This window comes from Lates calcarifer, linkage group LG4, assembly GCF_001640805.2.
Source record: "Lates calcarifer isolate ASB-BC8 linkage group LG4, TLL_Latcal_v3, whole genome shotgun sequence".
In the NCBI taxonomy this organism is placed as follows: Eukaryota; Metazoa; Chordata; class Actinopteri; family Centropomidae; genus Lates; species Lates calcarifer.
Window position 1 is genome coordinate 19,843,561 of NC_066836.1, and position 13,029 is coordinate 19,856,589.

General features: G+C 39.9%; 1 protein-coding gene across 1 annotated transcript; it reads right to left on the reverse strand.

Moving 5' to 3' along the window:
• Positions 1 to 666: 666 nt before the first annotated feature.
• Positions 667 to 12,076, reverse strand: slc7a8b (solute carrier family 7 member 8b). The gene is made up of 12 exons (XM_018677535.2): positions 11,933 to 12,076; positions 11,213 to 11,449; positions 9,035 to 9,239; positions 7,557 to 7,708; positions 6,055 to 6,180; positions 4,926 to 5,079; positions 4,596 to 4,719; positions 4,188 to 4,291; positions 3,563 to 3,659; positions 3,311 to 3,460; positions 1,627 to 1,804; positions 667 to 1,202 (listed from the first exon to the last, which is right to left on the reverse strand). The coding sequence occupies exons 2-12, from the start codon at positions 11,385 to 11,387 to the stop codon at positions 1,066 to 1,068; spliced, it is 1,602 nt and encodes a 533-aa protein (XP_018533051.1). The 5' UTR covers positions 11,388 to 11,449; positions 11,933 to 12,076; the 3' UTR covers positions 667 to 1,065.
• Between the last annotated feature and the right edge of the window lie 953 nt (positions 12,077 to 13,029).

Consider the following 13,029-nt stretch of genomic DNA (forward strand, 5'->3'; position numbering starts at 1 on the left):
TCCTGTTTCCTGTCTTATTCTTGGTAATGGACGTCTTGACCCACCTAGACTTGTCATTCCTTCCCATGACTTCCGCAATTTGATCGTTCATTGTGCAGGGACTCCGCCCTTTCTACGTCAGGTGTTGCAACAGGTGGATGAAACATTGATGAGGAGGTGCAGCAGGCAGCACAATAGCAATACTAGTAATGCAGTACAATCCAACACAGTGCGAGACTTTATGAAGGCAACTATGGACCTAGTATCACTGAAGAGGAAACAAACGTGTCTAAGATCAGGGGATAAAGATACATAAGAAAATAACAAGATTTTTTTTAAGTTGTGATCACCATATGTTAAATATGTATTGCAGAATCACAAAAAATTTGAGGGATATTGTGATTTTCCATCATGGGTTATCTGTTCATGCCAAAGAGGTGCAATGATAGAAAGACTAATTATACAATAATCAGCCAGCAATTAACTCTCCATGGTGATAAAAACTACAGACGTACGTGAAAGGGCATAGCAAACGTTTGCTCTTTAAAGCTAAATCTGCCTTCTCTGTATGTATTCAAAAGGGAACATTTTGAATGCGAGTCAAATGAGAATAAAAAACATTTAACCACATAGAAAATTTCATTTTAGTGTTGAAGGTAGTGAGGCGATAGCATAAACGACAATGAATTATATACACACTTTTTCTTCATTATCCCATCATAATCACATTAAAATATTTTTTCCACAGCCTCCCGGACTCACATCACAAACAATACATTGTCTAAGACAAACAAAAGGGCGATAGTTTAAATACTAAGGTGAAAACAGCAACAACAAAAAAGTGACAGTGATTCATAATTTCTGTTCAGTGTAAGTGATATTTCATTTCAAACAGCCACTCCCAGACGCTGAAACAACTGTGTTCAGAATTAAGGCCAGTCAAAAACAGAGCAAGAGAGTCCAGTGCTGTAGACAGCATGTTAACATTTTGAGTAAGTATACTCCTCTTTCTGGGATTCTTTTTTTTTTTTTTTTTTTTTCACCCTCAAACCACATCCAAGTGTGAGGACTTAGTTGTTCACATGTTCAATTAGCCATTTGAGGGTTTTGTCTTTGATCCTCTCTGCCTCCATTTTTCCTTTCTGGACCATGGGACTCCAGGTTCTCCCCCATGTCTGGGTAAACCACCGAACAAAGCATTTGGCACAAATGAGTCATTTTACCTGGAGAGAGTTGGGGATGAAGAGACCGGGAAAATTAGAAGATAATGGTTCTGTATCAAACAGTTTACTATCGAGTGGTGCAGTTACACAGAGTAATGGGAAAGTCTATTCAGCTGAATCATTGCATTTGTTTAAGGATATAACATGTGAAACAGGGTGACACATAGTGCTGACAAAGGCAGCAAAACTGAACATCTCTGTGCTGTAGCCTCTTAACCCCTGTGTTTAATGAGTCACTGCAGTTCATGTAAATGTGTGCAGAAACTCACATTTGCATCTCAGAGCTTAAACATTATTTTCAACTGATCATATTGAACAGAAGGAAGTCTAGAAATTTAATAAAACATACTTTGTGTGAATGCACCCTTAAACAGAACTACAGTAGCATAATTAAGCCATAAAATACTCTCTGTTGTTGCCTTACCAATAGTAATATCAAAACACTGTGGCTTGTTTTCCCAGTAGACTCCCAGGAAATATACAGGGACACCAGTCATCATGATGGCCAGTCCAATACCACAGACCACAGGCTCAGAGTAGAGGGAAAAGATCAGCAGGAAGGCCCAGAACAGCAGGTAGATCACTGGCCATACCAGGCTCACCTGGAGGACGAGTGAGAGACAGTGTTCTCAAACACAAAATGCAGTAAAGTGAAAACAAAAAAATGATCAGAGCTAAAACACGTTACCTTGACATCAAATTTCAGGTTCAACTTGAAACATGAAATTCACATGTTCTGTCTGATTTTATTCAAATAAGTCATAAATAATTTCCTGTAGAGCCACCAAGCTCCACATTTAACTCTGAATAAATACTGTTAAACACTGGATAGAAGAAATGTAAAAAATGTTATCAGTAATACATTGTGGACCTCTCTGTACAACCTGCATGCCACCCTTGACCCATAGTGAAGAGTAATTGCTATCAAGCTTTCAAAGGATTTGTGAAATTGGTCATAAATCAAAGATTCAGCAGATCTGGTGAAAACGAGTATTCTTTAGAGCTGGGCAGAATATCAAATACATGCACTGTGCACTTTATTAGGAACACCATATCAATACTTGTCACCTCCACATTCATGCTGTCATTTCCCAATGCTATCTATTGGATTCAGATCTGGTGAGGGGGAGGCCACTAAAGTACACTGCACTGTCCATGAAACCAGATCGAGACGACGGTTGCGCTGCCACATGATGCATCATCATGCTGGAAGTAGCCATTAGAAGATGTGTAAACTGTGGCCATAAAGGGATGCAGAAGGTCAGCAGCAATACTCAGAGAAGATGCGACATTCAAAACAAGACTGACTGATATCAAGGGTTCCCTACATCATTACACCACCAGCAGCCTGCCCTGTGTCAACAGTGCATGGATTCATGCTCTTGATGCCAAGTTCTGACCTACCATCTGCATACCTCATCACTCATTCATCAGACCAGGTTATTTTTTCCAGTCTTCAACTGTCCAGGTTTGTTAAGTCGGTGCCCAATGCAGCCTAAGATTTCTATTCTTAGCTGACAGCAGTGGAACCTGACATGGTCCTCTGCTGCTGTAACCCATCTGCCTCAAGGTTCAACATGTGCACTCTGAGATGTCTTCCTGCACACTACAGCAGTAAAGAGTTGTCATCTGGATTACTGTGGCCTGTCAGCACCAACCAGTCAGGCCATTCTCCTCTGACCTCTGTCATCAACAAGGCTTTTCTGGCCACAGAACTGCTGTTCACTGGATGTTTTTTTGCTTTTCACACTATTCTGAGTAAAACTCTAGAGACTGAAAATCCCAGCAGATCAGCAGGTTCAGAAATATTCCAACCAGCCTGTCTGGCACCATCATGTCACAGTCAGAATCACTGATGTTGACTGACATTTTGATGTTTGATGTGAACATTATCTGAATCTCCTGACCTGTGGCATGATTATTTGTATTTGCACTGCTGCGACGTGATTGGCTGATTGAATAACTGAGTGAATAAGCAGATGCACAGGTATTCCCAATAAAACTCTCAGTGAGTGTGTATTTAGTGTATAGTCCTCATGAAAGACTTGTGTATGACACACTACTTAACTTACTTGCATGGGAGCTGTCAAACCCAGACCTGTTCTTACCTTGATAGGCCGATACATGTCAGGTTGTTTGATGCGCAGCACAATCTGTCCGGCAACAGTGACGCCATAGAAGAGGTAGTTGATGAAACCCACATAGTTTATGAGGGTGTAAATGTCACTGGTGCACAACATCAGCAGAGTGGAGATCAACTGAATGTGGTGAGAGGGGTAAAAGTTATTTTTTTACACATGGGGAGGACAAAGGGGAAAAGAGTGAACATTCAGTTCAGTGCTGAGCGGGTTAGGACTCACAGTGAACAGTAAGGCGGGGATAGGAGTGCAGCGTGTGACATGAATCATGGCCAGCAGACGTGGGAGATGGCCTTCTCTCGCTCCGGCAAAAAACAGTCTGGGAGACAGAACCACAGACAGTTAAGTCCTGAGCACAGAGCCAGATGGTGCCTGCTTACTGCGTGCACTCGCCAGCTGAGGGAACAGCTCCAGAAACACAGTTCAGGTTATTATGGAAACACCAGTGCAGAGATAAACAGCAGCATGAAAATGCAGGGTGAAAAATGGACCAAACCAGGAGTAAAACAGACTTAGTACTTTGAGATTTGCAATAGCTCAAACAGGATCATCTCACCAGGGTAACATATACATCTGGAGACAAATAATTTCCCATTCAATCCCAGTTCCAATTCCCTACAATCTGAACTCAAGCCTATAGTACCAGAGATGAGTGTTTACACTAATGAAGCATTGTCCTCCTGTTTAGCTTTTTTTCACCCTGCTTACCCTTGCCCTCTGCGTACATCTAAACAATATCAGCATGGGAATGATACCACCCAAAAAAAAAAACAGAAGTCACAGAAGCTGCAACGAGAAGACAGGTAGGACAGAAGGGAGGGGGGGCAACAGGGGAGGACAAACTGACCGCGACGACGTGAAGAGGGAGCCATTGACTCCCCCGAAGGTGGAGAGCGCCACAGAGATGGGCATGATCCATGACATTACCCCTAGCAATTTCTCTCCAAATGTCTGGGAGAAATATTAGGAGCAGAGAGAGAGAAGAGGAGGAGGATAAAACAGGTACACAGTTGAAACACATTCTCAATAACGGCGACAAATCAAGACATTTCAAAATTGAGTGCAAAAGAACGACAGACTAAGCGTTACAGGCGTCACACCACAATAAGCATGCATTAAATCTGTGTGACAAAACAACTCCATTTCAAGGTGAAACTCAATTTAAGTCTCTAACTACATGCATTTTCTACATGCGTAACCACACTCTCACAGCACATTCATTCTGATTTGAGGGAGTGTGGGTGTGTTTACTCACCACTGCTACAGCATTAGACGCCAGCAGTTCCTGGGGGCTCATGGCGGTGACATAGGCCACGTTGGCAAACACATAAACAAAGGTGACCACAGGGATAGAGATGAAGATGGCACGTGGTAGATTCCTGCAGGATAAAAGACAAGATTGCGTTTCATTGTATATTAATCATTCCTGAAACCCTAAAAAAGTTTTCATCTTACCTAAATCTTTTTTTAATCCTTTAAAGTATTATGTTATTTTTTGTGCAAATAAATTAAACTAAATGATATACTTGTAAAATATGGCTGATGAAAAGGCTACAAGGTAGGATTCAAGAAGTGCACACATTACCTGTACGGGTCTACCAACTCTTCTGTGACATAGTTGAGGAAGTTCCAGCCTCCATAGGCAAAAGAGCCTTGCAGGAAGGACAGAGCTATCAGACCAACATCATAGTCACGGAAGGTCTCAAAGGCGTGTGCTGGCTCAAGCCAGTAATAGTGACCTGTGTACCAAAAAAAAAACAAAAACCAGATTTCACCGATCTGAAATCCAACTTGATGTGAACTGCCTTTCACTGCCACAATCTGAACAGCAGAGGGCACCAAACATGGCATACAATGTTCTGTTATGATTATTCCATGTTACAGACAGATGCAGTTTCTTGCTGCCTTTTCTCACATACATAATATGTTCATTACACAATTCATCTAGAAAAACACCTATCTGATTCTGATCTGAAAGATGAAAGACTTGTATACAGAGGTCTAATGTTTTGTTTTATTTTTTAGCTTTTAATCTCAACAGCATTAAGGATGTGAGATACCTCATTTTAGTGAACACCTATGCAATTTGATGTTAACAGCAATTAACATGTTTAACTATGATCTAACTATGATGAGAAAAGAGGTTGAGATATTAATTTGTCTTCATCTCGAGCTTCTATCCCAGAGAAAGTGGGATATGAAAGGACCAAGTCACGTGTATGAGCTTGTTGCTGGGCCTGGCAGTGTGGGCGTGGGCGTGGGCGTGTGTGTGTGTGTGTGTGTGTGTGTGTGTGTGTGTGTGTGGATTATGAGTTATGAGGAACTGTAATCTCTTTTTCATGTAGGGATCAAAAACCCTGTGAGAGACACAAAATGGACCATATTGTGATGGCAGCTGAAGCGAGGCCGACAGTTTTCCCCTATTTTAGAATCATGTCTCAAGACAGTGATTTCCAAATGGGGAGTCAGAACAAATGGTGGGATGGTGAGATGATTAATAAAAAAAATAAGAGAAAAATATATTTATTATGAAATGCTGGATAAGTTTACTTCTTCTGATCTCTGTATACTGTTGAAATTAAACAGTCAGAAAAATGCTGTTTCATTTTAAAAAAGGCTACAAGGCAAAAAGATTGGCAACAGATCATTTTAGATCAAGCAAACTAAACAGAAAGAGGCAAGAGAAAGAAACAAAAAGAGAGAGCAAATACTACCTTTACAAATTTGGACAACACCCATGATTATGATGAGGCCCAGGGCCAAAAGCTTGCCAGTGGTGAAGACATCTTGCACACATGTGGCCCAGCGCACACTGTAGCAGTTGACCCATGTCAACAACACTGAGGACAGAGACACGATGTCACTTTAAGTTAGGATGATATCCGTTTCATCTACTGGAAATATATTAATGGTGGTCAAAATGGAGATCAAGCAGTGAGTGTTAATATACAGTATGCACCACAATGTCAATTTCATCCCCACTTAACAAAGACATGAACGTTGATAAACTAACTTTAAGTCAAGAGTATTCAGACAGTTATTCCCGAAAACATGGAACAAAAGCAAATTCCCTGAGTCAGGCAGAAATATTTTACACATAATACATGACTGTAGGCCTATGACTAAAGTAGCACATAGAAGAAGGGGAAAAAAAACCACTGGATGTTGGGGGAGCTGCAAAAATGTCCTCCATAAACAGGTTTATGTATAAAAAATTATCTAATAGAAGATAAAACTGACTAATAAAATAACTGCCAAAAAAAATTAATGAGTATGTGCTCAGCTGCACCACACCCATCATGTGGAAGTTTTTTCCCTTGATATTAAATATTTGCTTTGCCATAAAAAATATTAGAAAGTTCTTTTCTCATTTTGTTGAATTTAATGAAGCAGCTTATTGTCACAGTGTTCTTAGGACAGAAGCTGAAGAGAGCGACAGAAATGTCACATTGAACAGAAAAGCTTCTGATTGAAATAAGAGTAGATGACAAACCAGTGTCCAGATTACGCGTTGTGCTAATAACATTTTAAAGCCCTTATATGAAGGATTTTTAAATTTCTAACTTTTTGTGTGGAACTAATGTGAAACTGGCCTGTTTGACTCTAGATTCATCAAAAATAAATCCTAGATTTTAGCTAAATATGAGAGTTCCTGCAGAAATTTGAGAAAGCATTTTGAGTTTCTCCTTTACCTTTACATTGTACTTTTGTGATTAAGCTTGTGAATGTACATATCAAAAGGCACTCTACTATTTACTATTTAACTTCCATGAACATGAGGAACATGTGAGTGGCAAATCAAAACAAAGCAAACATACAAAATAAAAGCATCAACAGTGATCCAACAGTCTCTACTATGGCTCCAGTTCCAACATTACCCATGATGCAAATTTTTTTTTGCTGGAATTCCATTGCCTGGCATATTAATTTCAAACTCCTTTATTTCTAATTCTGTGCCTCCAGTTTGTAACACACCTCATCAACATTTAAAATTTGCCACCTACAAGTTTCTTTAACAGAGTTGAGCTCTGCCCTTCATTATCAAAGGATGTAAAATGGTAGCAGATGAGTCTTTAGATAATAAACTCTTAAATTTACCATGACTGGCATTAACCTTCAAAGTGGGCTGCACCACAGCATGTTGCTTCATGATCTGTATCAGTTAATGCACAGACCTCAACCAACTGCAAATTCTATCCTCAGTTTTATCACTCACACAGGCAGACAGCAGCCAGTAGACGAAGCCCACTCTCTGGGGGAAGGCAAGAGGGGAAGAGAGGCTGCAGGACGTAGTTAGAGAAGGTGAGAGCAATCACAGCCTGGTTAGTGGGGTAGATAACCAACACTGCAATCCACAGACGCAGAAACCTGAGAGATAACACGGAGGGATGGGGTTAATGAGACATGGCAACACACTTCTGTCACACACCAGCAAGCAAATACAAGTGCACACACACCCACAGCATAGTGTGTGAGCACTTGTTACAAAAAAATAATGGAAAACAAAGGAAATTAAGCATATTAGCAAAGTACATTATAGTAATGCACTGGAGCATTGCTGTTAAAGAGGAGAGAAATGAGTGGAACTGGGTCAATGACATTCTGGGATGCTGGGAATACAAAACTAGATTACGAGAGGCTTTAATAATCTGGTGAGCACGGCTGTGAGGAGGGGGGGGGGGGGGATGAGGGATGGGGGCAGGAGTTTACTGTAAAATTCTCATCAATTAGAAAAAGCTTGCCATGTATTTTTTTTTTAAGATCACTTTTATGCATCATTTACCATAAATCACTTTTAAAGATAGTTTTTCAGTGAATTATTTCCTATTCTATTAATTTCATTTTAGTCTCGGTTTCATGAATTACATAAATTAAGTTTATTATATAGTATTATAATATAAAATAAATTACATTAAGTTGAAATAGAACTTTTAATACTTATATTCATGGAACCATAAATAGTTGTTATAGTCCCTTTTTATAGAACACAGTGTAATGGTAGCATCTTTCAAAGGACTCCGATCATGAAGAAAAATGAAACAGTCTCAGGTAAGCATTGGCATACTCAACTCAAATGTCTTCAGAGTATTATGGGTGCCCATCTAAAAGTACTCACAGATAAGTTATATACCACTTTTAACAGGCTCATACACAAGAAAGAAAGAAGAAAGTGATGTGTTTCCCTAGGCTTTCTTCAGGGTTTCGCTGACTAATAATAACAGCAGATAAGAACCAGATAAGTGACAGATGGGTCTACACAATAAAAACAACAAAACAATGACAGCCAACATGGAGCCTGTCACATAACTGCGAGCATGCAATAAAAAAAATACATGCATGTAAACACATCATATGCAGAATCTCCATAAAAATACAAATACATATACATCAACAATATCTGTGTATTCATGAAAAACTAGACAATTCTTTATTTAAGGATCCAAGGATAATCTATCTGTAGGCCCCTCGTAGGAGATGTTTCCTCTCCTCAGTAGTAGCCTAAGCACCTCAATACCCGTTCACCTACAAACTCCAGAGCAAGACTCTTCTTATCCCTATCTCTGATGCTACAGAGATTCTGATTCTCAATTCCCTTTCTGTCTTGTCCACATAGTAAAACCCACATGGACATCTTAATAGGTAGGCTACACTTCTATGATCTTAAATTGACTAATAGTTGTTGTTTCCTCTCACCCAGCCAGTCCTCCGAAGATGTCTTTCACGTAGGAGTAGTCTCCCCCTGACTTGGGGATGGTCACGCCTAATTCTGCATAGCAGAGTGCACCAATAGCTGTGATAATTCCAGTGGTGACCCACACAATGATCGCCACACCCACCGAGCTGGCATTCTCCAGGACCCCCTTAGGACTCACAAAAATCCCTGATCCAATGATGTTGCCTTTGTGAAAGAAACAGACAGACACAGAGACAGATAATGAAAAGATCACCATTAGGCAGATGCACTGTAGGCAAAGTAAGCATTTCAATTTACATAATAAAAGAGGGTTATGCTTGTGATGCATGACAAGAATTGTGAGGCCACTGAAGTAGAATGCAAACTATGAGGAAAGCTTTAATTTCCTGTCACATGATGTCCAATTTCCTGTGGGGCTCAAGGTTTGCATCAGATAACATTTTTTTTCCTATACAGAATTAATTTTCTCAGTCATTGTGTATTTGTCTATTGATCCCTGAGTGAGTTTTCAAGCCATGAGTTTTCAAGTGAATGACCCACACTTGGGCAAAAACATTTAGTTGTGGGCTCTCTGTGAGGTCTATAGTGTCGTATTCTCCAGTTAAACATTGGGCCACAATATGGATCTTTTGAGCAGCCGTACAACTGGACTGGCCGAACAGGTATCACTTAAAAGCTTGCTGCTGTTCAGAAATATTAATGTCGATATCACTGATATTTTTCTGTTCTATTTACTTTGCCTTTGTTTTAGCAGACAAGCAGTTTGTCTTTTAATGCCTGTGGAGATGGCAGATTGAGTTCATATCCTCTGACTCTTGGGACCAGCAGGAAACAACAAATCCAAATCTGAAGACAAATACAGTATTTCTTTGTTGGAAACATTCACTGTGAAGCTTTAAATGACTGAAAAAATCATCCTTTCCTAGTAACTGAAAGGCTGAGACAGGATGAGTAGTAGAGTCACATAATGACACTTCTTACCCTGGTTTAATAGTATTTATGTATTTGCCACTTTGGGCAGAATGAACCGACATCCCACCTGTTACGGCAGAATCACATTAGTTGTCATTTACTTGTTACAACAAACTAGGGACAGAGACAGTCAAACAAAGGTTAGATATATTATGAAGGATTAACTCATTAAATTACTATTGTTTGTTTTTTTTTAATCAACTTTATCATATGTTACTTCATATTTTTGTTTCTGTATCATATTGATTTTATTAATCACCAAACTGGTCACCACTGTTCCAGTATATTATAACCATGTTGTGGCAGATATGGCAGATGCCCACACAGCTTGTTTGCTGGGTAGCTGGAGCACCCATTTCTCCATAATAATCCATATTTCATACTGGGGCCAACAAAAACAGGGTACAACTGTTTCTTGTCAATGGTGCAGCAACCACACTCCAATAATGTTTCTGATGGTGATGTAAATTGCAGTCTCAACAGTGGGGGACATACATTAGTGGGATTGCTTTTTATTGACTTTCCTTTTTTTCCTCTGCATATGTGGGGGTGGGCAGGGACTGAGGGGCTTTCATGACAGCCAACAGTTCCCTGGAAACATGAAAGTGACTATGAAAGAGCACATGCAAGATACATGATGCTGAGAGTGCAGTGAGCATGCCCAGCAATGAAAACAGAACAAGATTGAGGATGTAGATGAAAATTCAATAAGGGAGGGATTTGGGCCAGTAATGCTTAGTCACTTAGGGCACAATGCAAATATCTGTATTTTTGAAGTCACTGCAGCTTAATTCTGCTACATTTAGTAAAAACCGACAGTTCAGGCACATCACGAAAACACTTTTAACCAACTGGCCAATATTACCTGGGTGACTAGCTAAAACTGGAGTTCAGTGATATCTGACACACACACACAAATATCTGACACACACACAAAAAAAAAACTGTGAAACACCTGCATTACAAGTCAAATAAAGTGCATGCTTCTTGTTGTTTTGATTATTTTGTTGCCCTATTTAAACAATAAAATACTCTGAGACATACATACATACTTATGAGATTAATACATGATCGTATGGAGTACGGTAAAACATAAAGTCAAAGTGATATGAAATGGGTTCTACATACAGAGAATTTTGGTTTTCTTTGGTCTTGAAAACTGATGGGAGCTTCACTGATAGTGGACTAGAAATGGGTGGACTTACCCACTATGATGCCACAGGCGCTGCCTAGGCCAATTTGTTTTTTCAGCGCTACCCCGGAGCTTCCTCCTGCATCTTTCCCCACACCCGACTGAGAGTTTGGAGGCTCCGACTGACTCCCCCCGCCGCTGGCGCTGCTGCTGCTGCTGTTCCGCTTCCTCGGACCCTCCTCGCTCATCTTGTTCAGTGTGTCCCCCTCTTTTGTGGTTCAGGTGATGGGGCAGCGTCCCCCTACTAGGCCTGCAAATGCATGAATTGAGAATTACGGTGTTTTAAAGTTAAAACAGCTCTGCAATTCCATTCCCCGGACACATTTGCTGAGTAATTTTTCCACCGCTTTCCCTCGACCCGCTAGATGTCAAAAATGCTGATGGATGTAGTTAGCTACAGTAGAGCTAAAATTAGAAACCACATCCCGGCATTAATAATTTAGAGTGCGACACGATGGACAACTCGGCCACGATAAGTGGAAGATTTATTGTAGTAACCACTAACAGACTCTGAAACAATGTGAGTTTGTTAAAGAGAATGAGGCAGCTAATGTTAAAAAATGGTAAATGGTTCAATGTTCAAGTTCAAATTGACTTGTTTAACCTGCCTCGCGCTGGACCATTATTACCAACTAGACTGTTGGAATTTGCAATTAACATATCAACAGGAACCTCATGCTCTTTGTTGCCCTGAACAAAACTCAGGAAGGTAATTCTTAAAGTGTTGACCCACCTTTTCAGCAGCTGTGGTAACCTAACACCCCCCGAAAACACCTGAAAACCCCCGAAAGCTCGCGGTTATGTGACGGGCTCCATGTTGACCATTATTCCTGCCGGGTGGCCGTGATGAACGGGATAACAAAAGACTTCCAGCTGACAGCCTCGATAAATAGAAAAGCTGGTTATTTTCAACCAATCAGCGCAGCCCAAATTGTCAACACGCCTCAGGCCCCGCCCTCTGTAGTGAGGACCCAGGGCTGTGTTTCCTCCATTGAAAAAAAGAAGAAATTACGGAATACCTGCACAATGTGCATGTTCCTACAAATTGGCTTTAATTCTAATGCTTAGCGTTAGCCTAAATAGATAACAATAATTTTCTTTTAAAGAATGATCTTTTGGTGTTTTTTTATGACAAAATGAATTTGGGATGTAGGAGTACCCGCTGTCCAAAGTAGCTACTGTATAATTTATTGTCCAAAATAACCTACTGCATATTCCAAATGAGGGTCATGTTAACACTGACATACAAAACACACGTATCACTATTTTTTTTTTTTAATAGGTTAAATTTTGGCTTATGGGAAACTTGTTACTAACCAAAACCAACCAAATGTTAGGTTGTTAGGTTAGGACTGCACAGATAGATTCTGGTCAGCCATCTTTGAATCTGGGAATCTGCCAAACCATTATACTTTAAAAGGGTGGAAAGTGTAATAGCACATCTCAAGCTTCAAAAACTTAAAATACTCCACAAGGAGTACAGTAAAGAGTTGTTGTTTTTTTGTTTTTTTTTTGGTCTGGAAGCCTTTCCTCTCCTACTCTGAACAAAAACATTTATCCAAATAATAAGTATAGGTTTGGCAGTTTTGTTTTTCCTTTTGTGGCCTTGTTTTGTTCTTCTGTGTGTATGCATGTCTGTTTGAGCTTTGGTCTCAATGTATTTTGTGGAGCTGTCATGATGACTGGTGTGATTTGTGTAATGTTGTGACAAATAAATGCATATGATGGAAAAGTAAAAAAAAAAAAAACTTTTTAAATCAAATTAAATATAATTGTAAAGAGACAAAACATATGAATCCTCTTTTGGCCCCAGTTGTGTGACTGTCTTAA